The sequence below is a fragment of the Petaurus breviceps genome, unplaced genomic scaffold, assembly GCF_028583685.1.
Source record: "Petaurus breviceps papuanus isolate PSGF00001 unplaced genomic scaffold, PetGlider_PUasm1.0 183, whole genome shotgun sequence".
Taxonomy (NCBI): domain Eukaryota; kingdom Metazoa; phylum Chordata; class Mammalia; order Diprotodontia; family Petauridae; genus Petaurus; species Petaurus breviceps.
In genome coordinates this window covers 16714399-16742021 of record NW_027185791.1, presented here as the reverse complement: position 1 = coordinate 16742021, position 27623 = coordinate 16714399, and the positions used below count along the sequence as shown (strand labels likewise).

At 41.5% G+C, this 27623-nt stretch overlaps 2 protein-coding genes across 12 annotated transcripts in view; both read right to left on the bottom strand.

Annotated features, from left to right (window-relative positions):
- The window catches only part of LOC138161120 (tubulin polyglutamylase complex subunit 2-like), a 35886-nt gene extending 34982 nt beyond the window's left edge, over positions 1-904 (bottom strand). For 2 of the 11 annotated variants that reach the window (XM_069087932.1, XM_069087933.1), the window contains exon 1: positions 591-892. In XM_069087932.1, the coding sequence (XP_068944033.1) occupies positions 591-672 (82 nt within the window). In that variant the 5' untranslated portion in view covers positions 673-892. Of the gene's footprint in view, positions 1-590 lie in introns of all 11 variants that reach the window. The other 9 variants (XM_069087940.1, XM_069087941.1, XM_069087936.1 and 6 more) reach the window with 7 other exon arrangements.
- A 6425-nt stretch (positions 905-7329) lies between these two features.
- Positions 7330-27623, bottom strand: part of NFX1 (nuclear transcription factor, X-box binding 1) — a 77814-nt gene continuing 57520 nt past the window's right edge. Inside the window, exons 17-24 of the mRNA XM_069087930.1 lie at positions 25297-25370; positions 20521-20622; positions 19620-19661; positions 18360-18455; positions 15085-15151; positions 14376-14521; positions 10615-10719; positions 7330-7881 (exon numbers count right to left, since the gene is read on the bottom strand). Coding sequence (XP_068944031.1) covers positions 7809-7881; positions 10615-10719; positions 14376-14521; positions 15085-15151; positions 18360-18455; positions 19620-19661; positions 20521-20622; positions 25297-25370 — 705 coding nt within the window. The 3' untranslated portion in view covers positions 7330-7808. The remainder of the gene's footprint in view (positions 7882-10614; positions 10720-14375; positions 14522-15084; positions 15152-18359; positions 18456-19619; positions 19662-20520; positions 20623-25296; positions 25371-27623) is intronic.

Sequence of the window (27623 nt, the reverse complement as noted above, 5' to 3'; positions counted from 1 at the left end):
CTATATAAGCGTTAGTTAGTTGCTATTGGCTGTAAAGCTCTTCGCCCAGTGCCCAGCGCACTGACAGCCCTATGTACTGTAAATGTCCGCTAGGATTAGCATTAGCAATGCTAACATCAGTAACCCCGCCCCTCCCCCCAGTCGTCAGCCTGGCAGTGACCCCGGGACAGAGTGGCAGGGGAGGGAGGGCTTGGGGCTTCGTGCCGGTTCGCGGGCTCTTGCCTGGCGAAGGACCCGGCCCCAGAGCTCGGGGCTCTCTCTCTCTGTCCCGGGACAAAGCCCCGGTGGGCCGGCTACTCTCCATCGCCACCTCAGGGCAAGGGACTACGGTCTCGCCTTGGCTCCCACTCCCAGTGCCCATACGGGTCCGCCCGGGGCCCCGCTAAAACGCAGCCGAACTCCGAACCCCACGTGGCCCCAAAGCCGCAGAGAGGACCCTCCCGGCCCCGCCTCCTCCTCCCTCGGTCACCTACAGGTACAGACACTACCACGTGACTAGCCAGGTGCATCTTCGCCAGCCTCTTACCCTCCCCCATCAATCCCGGCTCCGCCCGCCCCTCCTCTTCCTCAGCCTCCCTCCCCTTCCCTACCCAAGATACGGGTGATCCCGAGGGTCAGTTTCTCCAGGTGCGGTTTGGTGTTGCCCAAAGGGGGCAGCACCTTCTCCTCCATGGCTCTTGGACCCCCAGATTCCGTTCCCCGCCGGGAAGTCGTGGAGGGAAGGTGCAGAAGGAACCTCCCCAAACGCCCCGAGCCTAGACTTCAAAACGCGGTGCCGGCGGCCTGCCGGGAGTTGTAGTTCTTCCAGACGCTGAGCGCTGATTGGAGGAGAGGGGGCTGGAAGGGAGGTGCCCGGGGGCGCCTGGGCGGGAGAGCTTCCACCACCTCCCTCGTCCCAGTGACCACAATTCCCAGAAGCCCCCTCTTCCAGGCTCCCCCCCCCCCCCCCCCCCCCCCCGGAAGGCGAGGGGGGGGGGGGGATAGGGCCTGGGGGCGCGGAGGGGGTGAGGCGGGGACCGGGCTGTCCCCCCGGGGGGGGGGGGGGGGGGGGGGGGGGAGGGGGCCGGCGGGCGGGTGGACGAGCAGGTGCCCCGCCAGCCGCCGCGCCAATGAGAAGGCGAAGGCCTCCCGCTCGGGGCAGTGACGTGTGTGCGGAGGGGGCGGAGGACGGGTGCGCGCGCAGCTCTGCCTGCAGCTCCCGAGGGAGGGGCTCCCGGGCGTCCGCCGCCGCCCCAGGTGAGGAGCCTCCCGAGTTCAAAATGCATCTCAGCGTTTTAAAAAGCATTCAACAATATGCTTCAATAGAATTAGTTTCCTTTTTAACATTTTAGTTTTCTTTTTAAAGACACTGAGTCCTTGGATTTGTTTTCAGACGTGTCCGACGCTTCGTGACCCCCTTTGGGGTTTTCTTGGCAGATGCTGGAGCAGCTGGCCGGGTTAATGACTCGGCCAGGGTCACACAGCTGTGGCGTGTCAGAGGGGGAGTTTGAGCTGAGCTCTTCCCGTCCACGCGCGCCACCTGGCGGCTGCGCTAACCACGTCAGGGTCATGCTTCCGTGTAGCTCTTCGGAGTCTAGGCTTTATTAAAGGCATCGGGAACGCTCCTGCTGATGTTCATAATGCCTTCAGTGTAACTGGCCTCCTCTGTGTGCCATCGGATGTGCTTGTGCATCCAGAACACGGAGGCGCCTTGAGCCTTTAAAAACGTTTCAGTGACTCATTGGCTTCCTTTTGCCATCCCACAGAAGGCGCTTGGGCTCCTTGGATGTTTTAAAAACTATTCTGACAACTACTTCAATACAACCGGCTTCCTTTACAATCCTGTGTACTTTATATTGTTACGATCCTTAACAAGGATTATTCCTTTAAAGCGTTATTCTGAGAAGGGGTGGGCCAGTGCCAGAAAGGTCGAGAGCCCGTTCTGGGACAGACACAGCTCCTCCCGTAAAGCCCTGCGCACCTGGCTCCTTTCCTGACATCTCACATGACTGCCCCACTGGCCCTTCCCTGAACTCAGCGCTCTGGGCCTGGCACAATCTGCCCCTGTTCCTGGAATACGCTGCCCCTCACCATCCTCCGATACAGTCCTCAGCTTCGTCGCTGCTGAGCTCAGGGGCCAGCTCCCGTCTTACCTGCTTGCCAGCCAATCTGTTGTGTGATTGATTCCCTTCTTCATATAACACTGGACTTAGCTGTTTGGGTGTTGAATCCTCCCTCTCCCCCATGAAAGCTCTTGGACGGCAAGGAGTGAACTTTGTTTTCTTTCACCAACTGCACCTCCAACGCAGGTGCTTAATAAATTCGAGTTGATAAGAATGGCCCAACTTCCCATGTAATTGTGGCTGTTGTTACATTTCAGATATGTTATGGTGTCTCTTAAAGTTCCAAGTTCTTTAATTGCTAGTGTGTGCATAGCACTGTGCAGAGGACAGTGGGGAAGGGGGCATCCAAAAGACCACACTGACAGGATTCCTCCTCTAGGAACTTAAAATCAAGTTTGGGGAGATGGTGATGATGATGGTGATGATGATGATGGTGATGATGATGATGATGGTGATGATGATGATGGTGATGATGATGATGATGATGATGATGATGACAGGTAGTGCTTGTGCTTTAGAGCTTGAAAAGTGCTTTTTATTTTATCTTCACAATAACCTTGGGAGGAAGGTGCCGCCATCCCCATTTTTACAGATGAGGAAACTGAGGCAGTCAATGGTTAAGTGATTTGTCCAAGTGACAGAGCAAGTTAATGAATGAGGCTAGATTTGCACAATACCCATTTGCAGAAAAAGTAAAGAATTGTGAGCTGGAGTGGCCAAGAAAGAACAGGATATGACCCAGACCTTAAAGGGTGAGTAAGATTTAGAAAGATGGACGTTCCAAGTGGGAACAGGAACAAAAGCTTGGATGAGTATAGTTTATACTGAAAGATGAGGCTGGAAAGGTTGGTTAAGGCTAGATTGGGAAGAGATTTGAATTCTAGACTTGAGCTTTGACTTCACAGGTTAAGATCAGGGAGACACTGGAGTTTGGTTTTTTTTTTTTTAAAGTCTTCCCACCTCACTCAGGCTGCAAATGCAAGCAAGGGTCACTTACTGACCCAATACCAAGCCTGATTACCCCACTTTTCCTCCCTGGGCTAGTTTGCCCCTCCTTAGGCAGCGCTGGGGGCCCTCCTCTCCCCAGGGCTCACCATATTGCTCGAGGATTAGTGAGAATATGTGATTGGCTTTAGCTCTCCTGAAGCTCAGAACTCCCAAATTTACCAGCTTTAGCCTCCCTAGCAGCAGGGACTATAGGCACACACATACCTGGCCCACTGGAGATTTTCAAGCAAGGTGGTGCTGCAGTGAGGCTGAAACCAGATTCTACTAGGTAGTAGTGAAGATGTATGGAATGGGAAAAGGGCAAGAAGCAGGGAGAAGTTAGCTTTAGACGGTAAAGATTTGGAGGAAGTAACATTTCAGAGGAATAACTGACAGGACTTGGTGCCTGAGTCTAGGTCATAGAGAGGGAAGTTTGTCATACTGAAGTACTGAACTTTGAGTGACAGGGAGAATGCCGATACTTACTGATGGAACCAGGAAAATTAGGTTTCCAGGGGGAAATAAAGCTCTGTTGGAGGCATTTTAAAATTAAAATGGTAGCAAAACATGAAGCTTTCCTGTAGAAGGAGCAAATACGGGTCCAGAGCTCAGTCAGATGTACATTGTCTCCTGTGGAGATGATGTTTGGAACTGAGAATAAATTCACCAAGGGAATGGAGAGCAGAGGGTCAAGTACACCGAGTACTGGGGAGCAGCCAGGTTTGGGGGAGTCAAAGAAGGCAGAAAGGCAGGACAAAGGAAGTGCAAATGTCAAGGGAGGAGGGTTTTAATTAACGGATGATCAGATACACAGTGAATGTTTACAGTAATAACTACAGCCATGTTAAGCCATGATCTCTACTCTGAAGCACTACTCAATTTCCAAATTAGCAAAATGTCTAGGGACTTGAATCAAACAGACACTGAACTAAGTTGTCTCCTTGAGCAGTAGGATATGGTAGAAAGCAGAAAAGCTTTGGAAGAATTGGGTTCAAATGCAGCCTCTGAGACACCTATGAGGTAATCTTGGGCAAGCAACCTAACCTCTCAGTAACCCTGGTCTTTCCAGGAATAACTCCTAAGATTCAGAAATCATGGTATTATAGATTCGCTGCACTGGGTAGAGGTTTTCATGGTCCTTAACTCTTTGAGGCAGCTGGGTGGTACCATGGCTAGGGTGCTGGCCTGGGAGTCAGAAAGAGGCAGGAAGTCAAACCCTACACCTGATGTTTCATTTTTGAAGCAGGTATGTAGCTAAGTGGATTGAGCACTTGCTTGGAGTCCCAGAGATTTGAGGTCAAATCCTGCCTCGAGAGTCACTAGCTGTGTGACCAGGACAAGTCATTAACTTTCCTCATCTGTAAAAATGAAGGCATTGGCCCGGATAACCTTTGGTGATTCCCCCAGAAGTTCTTGAATTTTCACTGCCCATCTGTTTAGGTATATTTACTGCAGCCAGTCCCGGTATAATGCTATCTAACTCTAAGGTATAACTTGGGTCAGTTATGGGAAGAGGTCCCAGAAGCCTATCACTATCACCACCGCAGGGGCAGCAGCACCTTCCAGAAGGGGGCCTCCTTCCCCTCCCCCTCTACTTCCTACTCCATGCATCTAGCTCCTGGTTCTCCAAGTGTCAGCAAATACTAGATGTCAGCAGTAAGACTTGTGGGGTTTCCCTTAAAGCAAAGCATAAAGTCTGGCAGTATATATTCCACAGAGCATGGAACTTGTAGAATTCCTTGGTTCTCCTGCCCCTCTAAAATTTGAAAGCATTAGGGGCGGCCAGGTGAAGCAGTGAGTAAGAGTGCCGGCCCCAGCACTGGGAGACCCGGGATGGGTTCTGGCCTCAGATACTCAGCACCACACACAAAATAACTGGCCGTGTAACCTTGAGCAAGTTACTTAACCCCGATTGCTTAAAAAAAAAATTTGAAAGCATTCCCACACTAGGGAAATGCATACAAAGAACAGTGACCCCAGAACCAGGACTCCTTTGGCTAACCTCTTACCTCTCCGCTGCCTATTCCCAAAAGGATTTTCTTCCTCTTCTTCCCTACCAGAAGTTGCTTGGGATTATTTCCTCCCTTGCCTTCAAGTTGCTGACTCCTCTCCCATTGGTTGTGCAGGCAGCATTTCCTGATCCTCTCTAGTCTGCTCACTCATCATCTAGACACGGCTGTCCCCCACAATAGCTGGCTTCCTTGGATAAATAGTCTGTGAGAAGCTGGAAGACTTTCCAATGGGCCAGGGTACAAAACCCTGGTCAGAAGCAACCAGAGGCAGCAAAAGAGGTGGTATCTTATTGCAAGACCCCTGAGAAAAGAAAGAAATGGGATGCCTAGATTGGGTTCTCTAGCCATTTAACAAATCTCATAGCCACAGTAGACCTATGGAGAAAGAGCCTAAAGCAGGCTTTGACTGTCACCTTCTTTTTCATACTTTCTGTGTGTATTTCTGGGCTCACCACAGGCCTCCGTAATCATGTTAGAATAATGCTTGGATCTCCCAGTGGCCTTCCTGACTCCCCTTTGGTGGATCTCATTTCCCCTGTATCTGTTCAGTCTTTCCTAGCGCCTCTCATTGGGTAATAGCTTTTGAATTGGAAGTGATTTGAGAGTTATTCAGTTCAGCTCACTCATTTAAGAAATGAGGAAATTAGGCCTATGGAGGGGACAGCTAGGTGGCTTAGTGGATAGAGTGCTGGGTCTGGAGTCAGGAAGACCCAAATTCAAATCTGACCTGACATTTAGCAGCTGTGTGAGTGGCCAGGTTCCTGTTTATCTCAGTTTCCTCATCTATAAAATGATCTGGAGAAGGAAATGGCAAATCACTCCAATATCTTTGCCAAGCAAACCCCAAATGGGGTCACAAAGAATCAGATACAACCAAACCACAACAAAAAAAAGGTCACAGAAGTGACAGAACCAGTATTTGAACTTGGGTCTTCTGTTCCAAACTGGGTGCAAAACCCAGAGCCATCACTCCTCACTGCTACCAATCACTCCACTGGTGAGGTGGAGGGATGGAGAAAGGTCCATCCCTGTGATTTCATTGCTATGGTGTGTGTAAACTCACTGGTGCAGACCAGCAACCCGTCTACAAAGTTGTCTGAAACACTGAAGATTTAAACGACTTGCCTACAGTCCTGAGCCTGTATGTCAACTTACTTCCCTTATATAAAACTACAGGAATTAGTTGTGAGCTCCCACGACTCTCTGCCTCCACAATTCAGTTTCCTCATCTTTGTTTTCTCTCTCCCTTGGGGTGCAGCCCTTTCTTCCATCATCATTCTCTTTTTCAATCTCTTTGCTTCCACTGATTCCTTGCCCTTTTATTGCTATAAAAAGGTTCCATATTTGTATTTGGGAAAGGAAGGCAATGTGGTTTTTAACAAGAATCTGGGCTCCAAACAGGAGGAAACTTATGGGGCCAGAACCAGCGGGACCTTGGAAGTGGTGAAGATGAAGCTACAGAGTCTGTGTAATTTAAGCCTAGGCCTAAACAGTAAAGAACCTTTTCCAAAGGCTCCATTTAGCCATGGGAGACGGACTAAAGAAATCAGACGAGTTGTTTCTGGTGAAAAGAATGATAATTATAAATAATTAAAAAGATCTGCCTGATGCTAATCAATATGATAAATAAGTAATACCCCTAAACTGCTCAGCAAAATAAAGAATCCTTTGGTACCCAACTAACTTGTATTTTCTGGGACACTTGAACTGACTGGGTGAAAAGTTCACCAGGTGGTTCCCACCCCAACTGTGCAGCTCTTTGGTAGCCCTAGTCTGCTTTAGTGTGGGCTGTTTTGTTTGTCTCGGCACCCTCAGGGTATGTAGCACAGTGCCTTGAACATAGGCATTTAAGAAATGTTTGTGGCTGATACAATTAATTAGATTCTGTGTGGATCACAGAAAAGTAAATTCTAGAAATCTGATGCTTTCTCTGACCAAAATTTATGTAATTATATTAAATGTGTCAGGTGCATCAGCTGTAGGTTTGTCAAATTCTTCAGTAAATTTGAAAACCTTTTAGATGAAGAATTCACCTTCCCCACCCTACCCTTACCCCATAGCACATCTGATATCAGATAAAGAAGAATGTCTTACTCTGTAGACTAGAGAATCTACCTGCTTTTTTCTAAAGATTACTAGAAATCGATAACTTATTGAGCTAGATGCATAAACTAGTGATAATTACTTCCCGATGAATAAGCACAAAGAAAACTCGAATGAGTGCTGAATACAATTTGCAAAGTCAATGTTTCAGTGAAAACTGTAATCTCATTTTCAACACAAGTAATTAATATTCCAATTCCATTAAAATTACAATAATGCAACAGATAATAAAATCAAACGGCAGTTCTGGTTTCTTTAAAAAAATCCAAACCAACACTTTCCCTTCCCTTTTCTAATTAGCATTGTAACTGTACAGCAAGTCGCTAAAACAAAAGGGGGAGTGGAGAGGAGGATCATGAGGTGCTCAGTAAATCTACAAGCAGAGTTTGAATTACACTGAAACTCTCTGTACAGGCAGGGATTATAGTCAACAAATTTCTGAGCACACTCATGCTCTGGACTTAGCAGTACAAAACAGTGTGCTAAACACTGATTACATGGGAGTTAAAAACTTGCATGATGATTATGTCAGTTGGTAAATGAATCCGTCTTTTCACTACATCTAAATTTGACTTCTAGACTTCTGGCTGGCACATCATTTTTCTCAATCTTGAACATCAAAGTAGTCAATCACTGGTTCCTTTGCTACTTTCTGCAGTCCACTGCTACCAGGATTCCTGAAATAAAACAATTATATATTGAGAATTAAGTTTTGGGGGAAAATAATGCTTTGGAGGAGTTGTATATTTTGTGGAAGTGGATTAATTTACCATTTGCTAAACTTTGTAAAATGGTTTCAATATGTCAGAACCATTACACAATTTAATATATACAATGTGTGACTATAAAGGAAGAATTAATGTACGAGTGAGGAGAACAGCCCAATCAGTTTACAGCCACATTATGTGACTAAGGTATTGATAGTAACAATGTTAATATAATGCAGCTCTTTCAAAGTCATTTTCTCATTTAATGATACCCACATTGCCAAATTGGCAAGGGCAAGTAGTATTTTCTATCTATAAGGAAATTAAGTTTCAAAGGCTAACTTACTTACCTAAAGTCACAAGGGAAAAAAAGATAGTCATAAGGCTCTTAAATAGCCAACCAGACTCAAACCAAGATCTTTGGATTCCAAGTCCAACAGCTCGATCTATTACATACACCATGCTCCCCCTTCCACAGAAATTTTATGTAGTACTTTATTTTAAAAAAATTTAATAAAAATTAAATTCAATGTAAATGAAGGATATAAAATATCAATGTTTCAGCATGCAATGTGCCTTAAATTGCTGAGTAAGAACAAAAAACTTCCCCAATATTTCAAATGACTGCACTTTAAAAAAAAAGGATAATTATTTCATATTTTATTTTTTGTAATGCAAAAAATAATGACCATATCTCCAAAGTTTTGTCTAACAGGGTTTTTTTTAATTGTTTAAACAAATGTATTACAGCTAAATAGAAGGGTGGCTGACACCGTTCCCCTTAGAAAGATAAATAAAGGAGCTGATGGAGTTAGTTTTATTCTGATCCAAAGGCAACAAGTAGTATCATTTAGCAAGATCCTTGGTTATCTCATATTGCAGAGTTCATGATAAACACTTGCCCCCCCCCAAAAAAAAAATAACTGAAACTTTTATGCCAACATCAATTGCTGAGAATAAAGTGGAAGAGAAAAAGCAGGAATTCAAGAAGGTCTTTCATTATATCAATGTGTACTTTCACAACAATGACAATATTGGCTAACACTTATAAAATGCTTTAAAATCTGCAAAGCACTTTACAAATATTACATCATCTTATCCTCACAACATTCCTGGGAGGTAGGTGCTATTATCCCCATTTTACAGATGAGAAAAATGTGGCAGATGAAGGTTAAATGTCTTGCCCAGGGTTACATGGCTTTTAAGTGTCTGAGGCCTCCGCTGAATTCAGGTCTTACCGATTCTATCTACCAAGCCATCAGATGCCTAATTACTCAGCAGCTTAAGTGCAAAAAGCAGGCACAGGGGAAGACAAAACAATCTTGCAAAACATAGTTCAAGACTTAAAAATGACAAAAACGACATATTTGTAGAACATATAGAAGTATAAATATTCTTTTCAAGAAGTGTACCAGAAAGGTACCAGAAAGACCAAGTTATCAAATTAATCACACAAAAAATGAAACTAATTCTGTAATGACAGGAAAATTCTACATGGAGTCATTTCTGGATCTGCTCTTTACAAAGTAAAGACTTAGAAAAAGATCAGAATCATCTAAAATTAGAAGAAAAATGAAATGCAGCATAAAAATGAGGCAACTTAAACCTGACCTACTTAAAAATGCGACAATGAAAAATGGGAAATGGACTAATCAACATGTATCAGTTGCTAACTATGAGAGGCCAAAAAGAGACTCCAATTTTAGTCGAGAAAAACTTGACATCCTTGCCAAATGGAGAAGATATGGTAGCTAGGGACTACATCAGTTCAAAATATAAACTGGTCTGTAAAATCTTACAGAAGAAGTGGAAGATCATAAGCAGCAATGCCTCAAAAAACAGTGAAAAGCAGCAGAGGGAAAACGATGTACAGAAGGCTTATTTAGGGGCCCAATTAAATGATAAAATCTGAAATCATTAAGGCGTCTAAAAATAAAAGGCTAAAATGAAAAAATGGAAAAGACTGTCAAAACATCTATTAATAAATTATGACAGAACAACCATAACATATGAAATCGAACCTCACAGTCCCTGCCATCCCGCAAGATGAAGCAGACGCTGCACTAAAGAAAGGATGAGGAAGGCTGGGCTGGACGGCACATGATTCATAGTTAGGAGGCCTTTGAAAGAGGGGAGGATACCCCTTCAAAAACATGTTACTGAGAAAAAAGGGAAGAAATGATCAATACCAATCTCTGAGGTCACCTAAAGGACAACGTTGGGGGGAGAAGGGATTATGTTACCAAATTTCTCAGGAGATGTAAAGGATATTATCAGGGAGCTAGCTATAGGGAGAGCAAGGGAAAACTGGAGCTCAGAGACTCCACTGCCAGAGATCAAGAGGAAAGTCCCTAGCACACTTAGTAGGTCTCTCAGAGAGGCGGACAAAGGCTGAAGGTTTCTTTTGGAAACATTTATAACATACCAGCATCATAACAAAGCAGACCTGCATTCTGGCTCTGATGTTATCTTGCTTTTCTCTTTACCTCTCTGGACCTGTTTCCTGATCTATACAAACAAGGTCAGAATATATTCAAGGTCTTTTGTAGCCTTGGCATTCTGTGGTTCTCTGACAGAAACTTTGTGCTGCAGGCATAGTAGGAAAGAAAACACATAAGTAATCAGAATTCAAGATTGAGGTGTATCTTTAGAGGGCCTTGGATAATTCTCTACTTCTATTAGGCACAAGTAAAGAATTCTTACTTATCTGTTTGTTGTTTGTGATGAGGAATTGGTGGTGGAGGTCGTGACTGCATTTCCCTCTCCAGTATATCTGTGAGAGTTGTAGGTGGGCAAAGAGACTTCCCCCTAATAAAAGAAAACACAAAACGTTAAATATTGACTTAGTCAGCAAACATTTATTTAGTACTTACTATACGAGGACTGTTTCTGCCCTCAAGAAGTATACATTCTTTTCCACCTCCTGCAATTCATGTAAAAGGTGACTCTGAAGAAACTTTGGAGTTACAGAAGCCACAAAATGACAGAGAAGCTAACCTGCTGAGGACAGCCCAGCAGGCTGGCAGGAAACGGCCAGCAAAGCGCTCCGAGAGCTGAGCCCAGCCCTGTGGAAGCCCTGGGGCAAGCCAGAGGTTTTAGCCTCAGGGCAGCCTGACTAGCAGTCGGCTGGAGGGACTTCAGATCACCAGCAGCTGTGGCAGTTTCCAGAATTATCAACACATAGATGCCAAGGACAAAGTGAGAGGTCAGTGCAGTGTGGCTTTTGGGATCCAGTAGTTTGGGAGTGGGGTCGGCCTTTGTCCCCGGGGAGAGAAGCAGCTGAGGTACAGCACCCGTGCAGCCACTGCCACAAGGTAGCTTCAACTACTGGCTTACAGACTGTAGGGGTACCAAGCCACCAGTCTGAGAGGTAATTGCTTGTGATTTAACCTTCTTGGATCTGGATTGCGGTCTAGGGTGGAGGTCGGGGGTGTGTGACCAGCTTGCCAGAGCATGTGGAGGCCTCAGAGAGGGCACCCATCTAATACCTTCAGCAGCTGAGAAAACCCCAGTGATTGGGATGAAGCTGCCCTGTCTGGTAATAGAGTCCTACTGTGGCAAAAAGCCCAGAGTGTCAACATGAGCAAATGAGCGTTGGTCTGAAATATAGATCACAGCATACTATTTGTTCACTTTTTTTTGTTTGTTTCTTCTTTCCCGTAGTTTTCCCCCTTGGTTCTAATTCTTTACAATATGACTAATGTGAAAATGGTTAATATGAATATATATGTAAACCTGTATCAGACTGCACACCATCTTGGGGAGGCAGGGGGAGAAAATTTTAAACTCAAAACCTTATAGAAGTGAATGCTGAAAACTAAAAAAAAAAGTACATATTCTGAGATAGAAAATATGTCAATATCCCCCTCAGCATCACCTGTTTCCTAAATGAGGCATTTCATGATCCTCTCAGAAATTACTTTGTTTGCTCTGTGTGTGTGTGTGTGTGTGTTCATTTGCTACACAAATTAAGAAGACCTCAGATTGAGTTCCACCAATGACGCAAATTAGCTTGTAAGACCTTGGACAAATCACTCAAACTTCCAGTGTCCCATTGCCACAAAAAGGCTATAAATTAGAGAGGTGCCAATCACTACTGGTAGAGGAAGTTCTTCACAATAGACTCCCTACTGATGAAATCATGGGTCTGGTTTTAAAATTTATGCATGCATGCATATACACATGTGTACACATGTGTAAATATTTCCTGATAGAGTGTAAGTTTCTCATAAGCATTTCTGTCTTTGTATCCCCAGTGCCTAGCTCAAACTAGATCCTGAATAAGTGTACCCTGCCTGACTAGTATACGTAACCATTGCTTTCACTCCAATCACCTAAGATTGCCACTTTAATTTCAGAGTCCAGGCATTCCCTGCCCCTGTTTGGTTTTCCAGCCACTACCTCAGTTTCCCCTTTGGTAGGCTTTGGTTCTCTTCTGGTTCTCTGACCAATTTCCATGAGAGCTGGAGCAGGAAGGGAACACTGGACTATGGTTCTGCTAACAACTTGAAATGGCCTGGAATGAATTCTAAGATATCAAAGGAAAAAGTAATTCAGGAAAAGAAGTCTCTAAGAGAATTTGTTTTGGATGTGGAAGGTAGGATAGATGAGATGATATCTGCAAAGGCCATTCTGACCTCCTGATGGCAGGAAGATAGGCTGCTAAAAAACCCCACAAGAGCAAGCTATTTATAGGTATATGATAAAGTTGGATTGTCTGGGGTAAAAAGGTGACCTAGGAGGGAAGATCCTGAGTTTCAATTCTGGGATATGCATTTAGCAAGATTTTAATGTTGTATCCAATCAAAGATTATTAGGGAGTGAGGAACTGTTGCCATTAATGTTTTTGTCCGAGTATCAGATATGTATATTAAAGCTATGGTTTTAAGGTTAAGGGTGAGCAAAAACTGTTCTGTGCTCATTCTGACTTTTTGAGAGACTTATGACTAAGGAACAATTATTAAGTGCATGCTACATATCTTTGTATAGCACCAAACAACAGCCTCTCCACAGAAAAGGCATTTCTATCAGGCACAGAAAAAGGACCAGATACTTTCAAGTCAGGAACAACCTATGAGTCTCTGAGTGGTAAGTTTTCCTGTGTTGTTGTTCAGACATTTTCAGTCATGTCCATCTCTTCATGACCCCATTTGGGGTTTTCTTGGTAAAGATACCAGAGTAGTTTGCTATTTCCTTCTCCAGCTCATTTTACAGATGAGGAAACTGAGGCAAACAGGGTTAAGTGACTTGCCCAGGGTCACACAGCTAGTATCTGAGGCCAGATTTGAACTTAGGAAGATGAATCTTCCTGACTCCAGGCCCAATGCTCTATCCACTGTGCAACCCAGCTGCCCCAAGTTCTCCTTATGGAAGAATAATATACAACTACTTGCATCTAGGCTATAACTTAATAAGACATGTAGGCTTTAAGGAAACATGGCTATTAGGAGGACAGGGTCCTTTTGGGAAAGCTTGGAATGGAAGACTAACTGCTGCTTTTAGGACTATAATCTACCTAAGAGAGCCTGGCTGTGCAGTAATTGCGTGTCTTATACAAGACAAGACCTTCCTGGGAGAGCATCAAACTCTGTTCTTTTATACAAGTTTCCTATACCTGCCTCACAACTTTCACTACTCCTGCCTTTGCCTCCTAATGCTGCCAAAGCAATTTTCCTTAGGCGATCTGACCAGGGCACTCCCCTAATCCATATACTCCAGGAGTTCCCTATTACCTTTGGAATATAATAAAACTCCTTTTCTTTTTCTGTCATAACTGGGTCCTAATCTATCTTTCTGGCATCACTGCCCTCCTCGCTCTTCTCCCACGCGCTATTTATTCCCTGTCTTGCCTCCAGGCCTCTGCCTTTCTTCCTCACCCCCGCTCTCTGAACTTCTCCTTTCCTTCAAGACGAAGCTCACGCACTACTATCTACATGAAGCACTTGCTGATCTCCCCATGTAGCAGTGCCCTATTTCAATTACCTCGTATTCATCTATATTAACTTATGGACACACTCGTCTCTCTCCCTCATAAGTTCCTTATGAACAGCAATTATTTCATTTTTGTAGATGTATTCCTGGCTTCTAGCTCTGGTTCAGGCATACAACAGGCACTTAATAAATGCTTTCTGACCAAGACATATTTAAATGAAAAGACTGGCAGATGTGGTGGACAGGTCCCCTGGAGTGGCTTCCAGGTGGGAGTAGCCCTTCTGCATTCTCTGTGTTTGCATGTAGGCTTCCACTCTCTGTCAGGCGACAGGAAAGCCCATCTGACACTGGAGAAACATCTGATAAAAGCAGACTGTGCGGTTTCCAGACAATAATTTGTATGTGCGATAACTCAGCTCCACTACGTGAAGTAAAACCTCTACCTTTTTGATTCAGAATGGAGAGCTTTCATACAGTAAGGCTCCAATGAAGAAGCAAATCTCCTTCTGAGAGAAGGCTCCTCTACAACTCACCTCACTGCAGTGATGACAACGTTGCGCTTTGGTTCACTGTCATAACTCACGCTGTCAATACCATAAATTTGGGCCAACTCATAGATGAGTTTTCGATGGTCTCTGTTCATAGGAGGGTAGCAGTGACTTTTCTTAATATTTTTTCCCTGGATTAGAGAGGGAAGAGAGACAAGATAATTTAAGTCACTCAGAAATTAGAAAACTCTTAGTATAACTCCTAATACAAATAACACCTTTGACTTAGATTTCAGTCAATTACCTAGATTTCGCCAAGAAATCTAAATTACATGACTAATTTTAAAATTAGGAGTTAAATACTACATGTACAAAACTGTGTTTTGCCTTCTGATTCACAGGTCCGCTATTATAATTTTTTTAACTACAGCTCTCAGATCACACTTTAGCTGCTTCTATAAACTCCTGGGGAGCAGGCCTTGTTCCATTCTTTGTATTTGTATCCCTAGGGCTTAGCACAGTGCCTGGCACACAGCAGAAACCTAATAAATGCTTGATGATTGAATGTCACAATCATCTGTGCTCACTGGCAATGCAAATGACATCTTTGTCCCTGCCAGGGTTGTCTACAAATGAATCTTTCCCTATTCCCACTTTTTTTCCAAGATTGTTCCACCAACTCCAATGCAGGTGAAATTTATTTTTTGTGTTACAAGCTGAGTTTTTGGCATTGGTTCAGATCTTTGCTACCAACCTTATTTACAGCTTCCACAAGGGCTTTCATTTCCTTCTCAACGTCACTGACAAATTTTAAGTCTTTCCTGTAATTAAAAATTATTTTAATTATCTTATCTATGAATTTTTTCTAGCAAACTTGATTTTATTTACTATAACCTTCCCACCCCTGGCCAACAAATATGAAAAGGACAAAAGGAAGAAAAACTAAGAGGGAAAAGTGACCACTATCAGATACTTGAGAATTGCTGGAGATAGGAGATGGGACAGAATGCAAGACAGAGAAAAAAGAAAGAGAGGTACAGAGCATAGAGGGAACAAAGGACAGCCATGTAGGGAGGAATTTCAGGAAAGAACTCTCTCTCCCATGGCCTTTTCTCAGCTCTTTCTGTTATCCTGAGTCAGTGTGTAGTGCCCTGGTAACATGAGTCTTAGAAAAAAACAGAAGGCAGGGGGCAGAGCCAAGATGGTAGATTAGAGGCAACTCAGTCCAACTCTCAACATTATCTTCCAAACAACTTTAAAATAATGCCTCAAATAAAATTTTGGAACAGCAGAGTCAACAAAAGATTAAGATGAGACATTTTTTCTGGTCTAAGAAAACTTAGGTCAGCAGAAGTTTGTGACACCAGAGTGAAGGCTTGTCTGGAGCTCACATATGCTGCCATGGCAACAGCTGCAGAAACAATGGCTGATGCAGCAGGAGCATCTTCATGAGCTCCCTACTCAGAGATTCTTAAGGGGTCAGATAACTGGTCAGAGAGAGATTACAGGGGACTCTTTGCTGGCACTGGGTATAGCTGTCACTCACTGGCAACTCTACTGCCTATATGTAGTTCCTGGGCAGAGAGGGTCGGTTACAAGAGAGCAGGAGCCCTGGTTGCAGTTCCAAGGCAAAGACAGCACTAGCATTTGTGGCTACAGGGAACAAGGGGCCCTTCCTGGGTAAAGATCAGAGAGTAGACGAGAAGAACGGGGGCCATACCTCTCCAAGGATCATACCACCTTGGAAGCAACAAAACTTGCAGACCCCCAGAACTAGCTCTGAAAACCATAGCATGAAAAAGACAGAAGCTTGGAACAGTGCCTCCCCACCTCTAGGTGAGCAGGGTCCAACTTAATAGGCTGAAAAAATAAGCAAATAAAAAAATGTAGTTACTACAGCGGCTGGGAAGATCAAGACATAAACTCAGAAGAACAAACGATGTGAAAACAGCTACAAATAAAGCTTTCAAGAAAACTGCTAATTGGACCAACAAGAATTCCTGCAAGACTTAAAGAAAATAACGTGATGGAGGAAAAACTGGGAAAAGAAATGAGTGATGCAAGAAAATTATGAAAAGAGAATTAACAGCTTTGTAAAAGAGGCACAAAAAAGTGCTGAAGAAAATAACACCTTAAGAAAGAGAATTGGTCTAATTGTAAAAGAGGCACAAAAATTCACTGAAAAAAAGAACTTAAAAAACAGGTTAAGTCAAATGGAAGAAAAGGTACAAAAGTTCACTGAAGACAATACTTCCTTAAAAATCAGAATTGGGCAAGTGGAAGCTAATGACTCTGAAGTCAAAAGAATGAAAAAATAGAAGAAAATGTGAAATATCTCATTGGAAAAACTGACCTGGAAAATAAATCAAGGAGAGATAATTTAAGAATTACTGGACTACCTGAAAGCCTGAAATTTCAGACACCCTGTTGTGGTATATGAGATTGTGATGGAATGCTACAGTATTATAAGAAATATGAGGACTGTTTCAGAAAAACCTGGGAAGATTTATATGAACTCAAGAAAAGTGAAAATGAGCAAAACCAGGAGAACGTTGTACACAGTAACAACCACATTGTAAGGATGATCAACTGGGAAAGACTTAACTACTCGGATCAAGACAATGATCCAAAGGACCCATGATGAAAATGCTGGAGAGAGAACTAATGAACTCTGAGTGCAGATGGAAGCATACTTTTTTTTATTGTTTTATTTAGTTTGTGTTTTCTTTTGCAACATGGCTAACATGGAAACAGAGTTTGCATGACATCACATGTATAACTGAAATAAAAATGCTTGCCTTTTCAAGAAGGGGGGATAAGCAGCAAGAGAGGGAGAAAATTTGGAAGTCAAAATTTTTAAAAGGGAGTCCTAAAATTTTTTTATATGTAATTGGGAAATATTTAAAGAAATAAATAAAATGATTTATTGAAAAATAAATAAAAATTTAAAAAATTTCTCTATAGATAGTGAGGTCCTCCTGAAATTTTGCTGATTGCACAAGCCCTACAATTCTAGAGAAGCACTTAAATTAGATCCAAAATCACTGTCAAAATGTTCAGCCTAATAATCCAACGGGGGAAAAAACACCAGGTAATAAAGAATGTTTATTGTGTAAACTATACTATGCCATTGGATGGACAGACCACTAAACGACTCATTAGTACATATCTGTTGGATAGACTATGTAGATTAACAAAAAACTGGGCCCAGAGTGAAAAAGGAGGTTGAATTGCATTTGGAAATTGCAGGGTGCTTTTGACAACCCCAATGTTCTCCTTGAAACAAGAAAATCATCTTTTTAAAACACCAAATATCCTTTGAATTCCTTGACAACCTATGAGGAATCAAAATTATAGATCACTGAAAGGGTGATAGATGTACAATGGGTGTTAACAGGCTGCAGCATATTACCCAAGATGAAATGCCTGCAAAAAATCGAAAGGCATCTATGATCGATGGAGAGAGTCTGTGTACTTCACTGATGCCCATCTTAAAACTAAGAGACACTGAGAAAAGCGTTCAGCAAATTGAATGTGTTCTTTGTAGAGGATTTATAGGCAAGAATGGCAAAAAAATAAGAAGGTATGGTCAGGTTACAAAATGAACCTTTGAAGGAAGATGAGAAATGACAATTAAGTAAGCACCTAAAAATTAACTAGTTTACACCTATTTTTCTAAATGCACCCTTTACTTCTCATTTTGGTGGCTTTTCTATTCCAGGTTACAGTTTTTTTTTTTTGCCAGGGAATAATCTCACTAGCTTCCCAACCTGGATTAACCACCTCTGGGCTTCCCTTCTGAACTAGGCAGGATCACAATCAGTCTGTACTTCTCTTTACAAAATCAGAAAATACATTTCCTTCATCCAGCTTTTTCTTTGTCATTTGAAAATGCCACAAAAAAGTTTTAGGAATCCTGTTCTGTCCAACACAGATATAATTTCTCTGTCCTCTAGTCTCTAAAAGTTTAGCACAACTTCCCTAGCTCTTGCAACTTAACTGAGATAAAGTGACAGAGAAGCCACATACCTCGCATCTTCTTTTAGGCTATCACTGTATCTTGACCCTGACCGCACATTAAAAGGGTCAGAACTTTCACTGATATTAAGAGCCTCTGCTAGTCGCCTGAAATTAAGAAAGAAATGGGTAAATTAAATAACTGGTCTGTTAGAGATAAAGGAAAACAAAATTAGTAAAGTACAGGACAAATACTAAATGGGGATTAATTGGCTTTTTTTGCAAATATGGATGAAAAATGCAGAGCAAAGTATAAATTAGCTCAAAAGAGAAGACTTAGGAAGTAACAAAGTCAGAATTGGTTACCCAGGTCTTCATTTTCACCGAGAGGCGATGAGTTTAATTAAATTACACTGAAGTGCTTTAATAAGAGTGCCTTTGCAGAGAAGGGTATTAAATAATGTCTAAGACTGAGGGAAGACTTAGAACAATGGTAAACAAACAACTAAGGTGAATTTAAGTAGATTCAAAACATAAATCCAACTGAAATTTACAGCGTTTTATCTGGAGTAAATTTTCATTTTACTATGATTGTATGTTTATGTTCTCATGATGACACACTCTCCCTGTTTGTCTGAATATGTCCCACTCCTTTTTATAATAAAAGCTAATAACCTCCAGCGATGTCAGCGGTTTTTCTGGTTGGCACTACTACTGAACTTAAAAATTCTCATTTGATTTTTTTTTTACTGTGAGAAAGGAACATGCTTACAACTTGAGAACTGTTATTTATCATCACTGCATCTTCTGTGAAACATTTAATTATGCACTGTGGAAGTGTAGTGGAGGAAATGAAGGGTGGATCACAAGCCATAGTGCAGAACAGGCCTACACAACATGCAGCCCACAGGCTGTATGTTGTGCAGACCTGGTGTAGGAGTGCCCTGCAAAATCGGCGATCATCTTTGTTAATACTCTTAGATGGAATCAGTAAGAGTACTGGTCTGAGATTACCGTGCTGCAGGCAGCTGGGTGATACTGAGAGTATGTAATCACATTTATAAAGTCTCCTTAGTTATTGCTTATTTGAACATGCACAGTTCATCAATATCTCTTGTAGCCCCTATGGTGCCTGGCACAGTGTTAAGCGTATAGAAGTTGTTGAATAAAATACTTTATGATTTGACAACTATTTTATTTTAAAGAGTTTATAAGATTTAAAATGAAAAAAGATGATTTAGTCTGCTCCCTCTCCCCACATCCCCATTTTATAGATTTTTAAAAGTTAGTTCCATAAAACCTAACTTCAAGTAGATAAGATGTAGAACCTACCTTTTCCTTTCCAGGGCTAAACATTCTTCATCACAATGAAGCCTTGACCAGTAAATGAAAAAAAGAAACAGAATAAATGCTTCTCAGCATACTTTTATCATGAAATCTAAAAACAGTGCAAAGTACACATAATTTAATATGCAGTTATTAAATATTGTGAAATATTCACAAAGTTCAAGTCTTTATTCGAGCCATGAAGTGTGCTGATACAGCATATTTTTGAAAAATGGAATTCAAGAAATCTGCCCCAAAAGAAGATTTTAAAAAAAGTAATATTGTTTTTCTTAAGGGTTGATTATATAACTAAGCATTTCCTGGTGGCACCTTTTGCATGCTGGGCAGAGCTAACATGCACCAGTCCTCTGTACAGCCTTCTCTTTCAGTTTGCAACCCAGGGATCTAGATCTCTGAACAGCAGGCATGTTCCCAGACTAGAGAAACCAATTTATTCTGCCTCCTTGGATAAGCCAAGGTAGCAGGGTGTGTCAAAGTAGTGGAATTCATTTTTCTGGTCCTTAGAAAGAAAGGAAGGAGTATGGTTGGCCTGAGTGAAAACTTCTCAGTAGAAATTTATCTCTGATTCTTTCCTACCTTTCCGTGCCCAGGTGTTCAATGTTCAAATGTTACCCAAAGTTCCCAATCATAGCATTCCATCAAAACTATTCCTTCACATTTACTATACTGCATGCTTCAAAATTACATTCGTCTTCACCCATCAAAATTCTCATTTCCTTAATGTGACACCATCTTGGAAGTGACAGAGAGGGGAAAACAATCTGATCGAAAAGTCAAAGAGAAGGAAAAACACCTGCAGGCATTCATCTATTCCATCTGCTTCATAATCATTGTACACTTAAGCTATTTTCTGCTTTTGAAAATGATTTCCCTTTAAAAAAATTACCTGGTTTGGTGAATTTCTTTTTTAGTAATCAACTTGCTTATCTCCACCGAGTCTCCAAGTTGTAAGTCAGTTATTTTAGTGGCCATAGAAATAGCAGCAATCCTAAGAATGATAGAAAAAGTATTAAGTTTAAAAATCTGATCAAATCTAGTGGTTTTAGACAAAGTCTTCCAAGTACAACCACTTCAACAGTTTATTTAATTAGGACCAGACTTTTGATTTCATTGAGATCGGAAACTTCTAGCAAGGAAAAGTGCCTCTCCCGATGCAGATCTGCAACTTACCTGTCCTAAAGACTGGCTGGGGCGCAGGAGGCACCTGGCCATGTTGCGTCAGAGGGAGCACCTGGATGCAGGTCTTCCAAACTCCAACTACCGCTCTCTATTCCCTATGCCATGCTGCTTCTCTTCAGTAATTTATATACCCTTCAAGTGCCTTCTCACTGAATATCAATCTCATTAAGTGAAACAATATGGCAAAAAACTGCCAAGTCTGCCAAGTGGTATCTCAAAAACAAACACATCAAACCAGGCCTAAAAACATACACACATGACACATTTGACCAAAAGGAAAATTCAGAGCTCCTGTCATTTCAACTTCATGATTCCCAGCTCTGCAGTCTTTAGATCCCAAGATCCCCAGAAACAAAGCCTAGGTATCATAAATAAGGAGGATCTGGTATGGAATTCTGGGGACTCAAGAGATGAAATATCTAAGAAGATGGAGATTTTGGTTCTGCCACTGCGCAGCCAGAATGCACTGGGCTAAACTGTGGGGAAGTCTTCTGGGTGCACATATCTAATTTGACCTACACTTAATAAAGTCATGCCAAATTAACTTCATTTCCTATTTTTATAAGATTAAAGGCTAGTCTTTCACTGAAGTTCAACCTTTACGCTTCATTGCTGTGTGGAGGTGATCTTGAGTTCTCAAAGGCTATGCCGAAAAAGTACAAACTCTGCCAAGCTGGGAAAGTTTCAGCTATGGTCTTACAAGCGGTGTGTTATACAGATCAAGCTAAGTTCAGAGTTTCAGCATCATACAGTTACACACTAGTAATAAATTTCTCTGGTGTTAGAAATTCACCAAGACTGTCTACGAAGTAAAGAACATTGGTGGAGATAAGATAGTACTCTAACAGTAAGGAACTCCTCACCTGAAACTCCTCCAAACAAATCTAGAAAATGCACTAGACTGCATCCTTATGGAGAAATCCAAGAAAAAAGCACAGTGAACAGGTCAGCATAGGGAGACAGAGAGATTTGCGGACACTGGGAACAGGGCCTGGTACAGAGTAGGGCATGTGCAGAGTGCACTGGTGCCCAGAAAAAGGCTGTGAACCATGGAAAGAAATGATCCCAGACTTATGCTAGGGTAAAGACATAGAAATGAAGGAAGTACCTATCAGTTGGGAAATGGCTGAATAAGTTATGTATATAAATATGATAGAATACTATTGTGCTGCAAGAAATAATAACAGGGATATTTTCAGAGAAACCTGAGGAAGATTTACATGAAATGATGTAGAGCGAAGTTAGCAGAATTAGGATACAAAGACAACAATACGGTAAAGACAAACAACTCTGAACTCTAATGGGTGTTAATAACTAGCCACAGTTCCAGAAGATTAATGATGAAACATGGCTACCCACCTCCTGATGGAGAGGTGAAGTACTCAAGAATATAGAATGAGACATATACTTTCTGGACATGCCCAATGAGGAAATTTGTTTTGTTCGACTATTCTCTTCATTCTCAACAGTGAAATGGAGTGAGAGGAAGGGTGGAGGAGGAAAGGTACATTTTTGCTCACTGAAAAAAATAAAACATAATTTCTAAAAAAAGCATCCATAGTGAGGAAGCAATAAATCCTTGAAGTGTTAAGAGTAAATATAGTTTAGTGTGTCAGGAGAATGTTGTCTCTCTACTGGATCTTGATTTCAACAAGTTATTTAACATAGTTTTCCATGATGCCATGGACAAAATGAAGAAAGAACAGATGATAATACAGTTAGAGAGATTTGCAGCTAGTTGAATAACCATGAACAAAGAGTGTTGATTTATGACTTAATTTTATTCTAGAGGAAGGACACTAGGATGTGCTGTCAGGCTCTGTTCTTACTCATTTCCTATTCAACCGCTTATTTATTTATTTTTTTTTAATCAATAACTTGGATGGATCTTGACAACATGCTCCTCAGATCTGCATATTATACCCAGCTAGGAAGAATGGCTAATATGATGAATGAAATAATTAAGGCCAGATCTAGGAAGATGGAAATCAACAGGGTTAAAAATAAAGTCTTATAGTTAGGTTCAATATTAACTGAACTAATATAGGAGGGAGAGCGACTGGCTTCACATAATAGACTACATTTGTACAGTACTTTAAGCTTTGCAATGTGCTTCATACATGTTATCTCACTGGATCCTCACAACAATTTCCTGAAGGCACTGTTATCATTATCCCCATTTTACAGGTAAGGCAATTCAGGCCAAGAGGTGAATGACTTGTGCAGGATCACATGGCTAGTTAGTTAGTGTCTGAGTGAGGATTTGAACTCAAGTCTTCCTGATTCATGAAGAAGAGGCATTAGACATTCTCCAGGGCACAGAAGAAGGATCAGGAAAAGGCAGAAATTTCTAACAAATACAGCTGTGAAACAATGAAATGAGCTCCTTTGTGAGGTGGTGAGCATCACATCATTGGAACTGTTTAGAAGTTAGGGAAGGATCCTTATAACAGCTAGAAAGTTAGACTAGATTACTTTAAAATCATCTCCCCAAACTAAAATTCTATGACTCTCTATTAACCAACAGTCAGAAGGAGAAGCAATAAGATTAGTAATACATACTTGCATATTTGTAAAGGCACCTAAAAAAGGCTCTAGACTTAAAAACAAAATCTTAACCATTTAGAGTCAAATCTTAGACATGGTTCATTTTCACTGAAATAACAAAGATCCTACACTACAAACTCAGTCTACGTTATTTTGAATCTCAAAACCCTCAATATCACCTACAAACCCACTCTGCCCCACCTATTCACAACCAAATTCCAGTTCTCTTCCAGTTCCCCTTCTACAAACCCAGAAGTAAAAAGCTATAAACTCAACTTCCCTTTGAACTGAATTAATTTCCTAACACTTACTCAGATTCACCTTATCAACTAGACACTGACAAACAAGAATATACATTCTGTCTCTGGCAGATATCAGATTTCAGTCTCTGCTGCTATCAACCCAGGAATACAACATTTCTGAGACCTGGCCTTTCTCCAACCTCCAATTTATCAGTAAATCTTTCTCCTTTGTGATCTATTATAGTACAAATATTTAGCAGCTAGAGTAAAATTTAACGCAGAGGGAATAAACTATATATAGTAAAACCTCTATTATTTTATCTTCTTTATATCCCCAGCTCTTAAGCAGGTGTCTGGCACAAAGTAGGTGCTTAACAAATGCTTACTGACTATTATTCCAGTATCACTATGGACTAGAGTATTCTGTTTGAATCACTTTGATTGAGAAGTGAACTCTTCATACTCTAAAAGATTTTCTCACTTCTTAAAAATAGAATTCTAAAATATAAAATATAATTCTCTAAAGTTCTATAGCCTATGTTTAATATCATTTAGATGGTTCAGTTTTATCATAATAAATATCACTGTACTGTACTGTCCTATAGATACAGATAACATAGAAAATAGGGCAATGACTCTAGCAAGCAGCTGTGAAACTTTCTTTTTTGTTTTGCTTTTTGGAGGGTGGAAAGCAGGGCAATTGAGGAAATCTGCTCTCTTTATTAAAAAAAAAAAAGTCCCTATCAGGTTGCCTTGGGTTTGGTTGCCTCTTTCTCATAAAAACAGAATGAAGGATGTGCAGCTACCTGACCTATACTGCCTTTATGCAAAATTAATGAGTCAAGAGCCAATGCAGTCTGAACCCAAGTGGCTTTCTTGCCTTACAGAAAACAATCTTCATGGCTGCTATCAGTGTATCCTTTGAAAACTCTCAAAACATTATTTAATTATTGTATCACAAACACAATGGGCCATGGGAATCTCTTCTGTAGCAATTAAGAACCAACTGATCTCTCTCCATTCTCTGAACTTATTATTTACTAACAGCATTTGATTACAAAGTGCCTCGTATTACTCTCTAATTATTTCCAGGGTATTTATTAGTTTTGTTTCCCCATCCAGACTGAGTTCTGCTCTCACTTAACCTTCTTTGTATACCCCATACTCTAGCCTTCTCTAACACAGGACTGTGTACACAGTAGGCACTCAGTAAGATGAAGATGAATTTTACCTCCAGCATAATTCAGTTCAAAGAACATCGGTCAAAATACTGGCATCTACTGTTAGATCTTTTGGAAGCCTCATACATTTTTGGAAGCCTGTCTCACTTGTCTCTCAAGCTCTGCTCTAGAATTTCCCTTTGATCATGTCTATCTTGCATGCCTGGAGGCTTCTAAAGCCTAAAAGAAAATGAAGGTCCCCTTCTCTTTACCCACGGCTAACTGGGGTTTTAACATGGTGGGTGCCCACATGGGCAAAGTCTAAAAGCTGAAGTCTCGGTCCTGCATCTACCATCAAAGAGCAGTGGGATTCTGAAGCCCTTGTCTCTGTCCCCTCTCATCTGTAAAGTGGGACATTATGGACTTGTCAGTATCATGAGAGTAAAATGAAATGAGAGAAATCACTTTGCAAACTGAGAAATAGTATTCAGATTGTGACAATTTGGGGAGAAGGGAAAGCTTGACAGCACCAACCTCTGATAGGTACTAGAAGCCTCAGAGCAGACCATGGTCTCTTTTCTTCTCCCACATTCACACTGTAGCTCCACCTACAATTATATTACAATTCATCAATTAACAGCACAGAAAGGCACAGCTGACATCAGCCCCACTCTGAACACGATGCAATCCCAGTTTCCAGAGCTCCACCCCCTCACCAGCTTAAGTTTGACATTACTTCTGACATTTTTTAACCATGCATAATCTTGCTCTTGATTTGCAAAATTTTAAGGAATATTTTAAGGAAAATTTTAGTCCCTATAAGATTTTAAATTGCTTGTAAAATTAACTGGATTGAGAAAGTCTACTTGGTATAAAATTTCAACATCAGTTCAATCCACATCAGTAAATCAGACTCCCTCAACAAATATTTACTGTGGAGTGGAATGGACCATGGAAAACGCAAAGACAATCACTGACCCTAAACATCATTTAAATGGCAAGATAAAATGAATAAATGTAAACAAATCAATCAACAAGCAGTAAGTGGCTACTATGCACCAAGGTGCTGTCCTAGGTATTTGTGAATACAAAAACAAAAATGAAACTATCCCTGCCCACAAAGAGCTTACAATCTATTAAGGGAAACAAAATGTACATAGATCAGCAAATTCAGAATACAACCAATACAAATGCCACTTATTTTCAGCATGGGAGGCATCTACAGCTACAAACGTAGCCGCTCTTTTAGAGAGGGAAACATGTACACACATAAGTATAGATGTGAAGAAGAAGTACATTCCAGATGAAATGGGGGATAGCCTGTGCAATGGTACACGGATGGGCCACGGGATAGCATACGTGACGAATAGCAGGGGCAGTTTTGCTAGACAGTAGGATGTGCAAATGTGCAATAAGTCTAGAAATCTAGGCTGCAGCAAAGTTGTGAAGGATATTAAATATCAAATGACAATTTGTATTAGATCCTTGAGGCAAGACAGAGTCACTGAAGGTTACTGAGCAAGGTAGTGATATTCTCATACTTGTGCTTTGAAATGCCATTTTGGCAGATGTGTGGAGGCTAGATTGATGAAAACAGAGCACAGAGGTTAATTCAGAGGAAACCACAATACTTCAGAAGCAGGGAAGGGGTTGGATATGAGATGATATAGAGGCAGAACTAGCAAGATCTGGCACATGATTAGTTATGTGGTATGAGGGCCAGAGAGAGGGAGATGGAGATGACTCCAATGACTTCCATGAATTAAGTCTATGGACGGTGGTATCTTCAACAGTACCAGAAAGATTGGGAAGATGCTATAAACAGCATATAAGGAGGGAATCTGATGCAGGAGAAAAAGCAACGGGAGTAAGAAGCCTGAATTCTAACCGGAAGCTTGCCACCAACTGGATATGAATCCTTGGGCAAATAACGGCTTCTCTGGGCCTCAGTTTCTTTATCTATAAAGTGAAGGGAGTGGACTTTATAATGCTTACGGTCTGCTCCAACACTTCACACTCAAGTCTAAGATAAAGTCATGAGGGTAGATTACAGAAGACTCGGAAAGTCAGGAAGAAGAACAGGACTGGACAGTGAAGATCCACCCACCACGGGTTCCTGGGCAGAGGAGCAATGAGATGAAAACAGGAAGCAGGGAGCCGAGCTAGAAATGTCACAGTAAGGGAAGAATCTGATCATTCTGGCCGAGACTGAGAAAGAAAGGAAGGGAAAAAGCTGAGGGGCATCAGAAAGGACAAGAGACCAGCCCCAGGTGAGTGCTGGTAGAAACGACCATACTAGGGATGTGCCCACGGATTACTGCTCAGTCTTGGGCCATCTGCCCTTTTCCACCACCACCCATTCCTCCATCTGAGTTCTTCTCCCAGCTTCTTTTGCTTCCCCACCCTGCCCCGACCTTAAAGAAGAACACACAATTCCCAAGGAAGTTTTCTAAAGGTTTTTACAACTAGGAACTTCAGGGAAAAATAGAAAAAATGGGCATGTGGCCAAAACCTGTAACTCTATATGATACAGTTATCTCTGTTCTTCCCTGGAATATGAATGAATCTTTCTTTACTAATTTCACACTTATTTACTAATTTCTTATTTCCAGGCTTCTGGGCATCAAACTTTTACGGCATTAAACCCTTTCCTTTTCTCTTCTAGAAGGTAGAGGTACTCATGAATTTCGTACCTAGATGCTCAGCCTATAATTACTGATCTTTCCCTCCCATGCCAAAAGGTCCTAATGATAGTCGATTGAGTTCCTCGACCAAATCTGAAGTGTAATTTATTTACACCTCAAAAAAATTTCAGACTGCTTAACTAGATGGATCATCCTTTTGTTTCAGACACAGTTAAG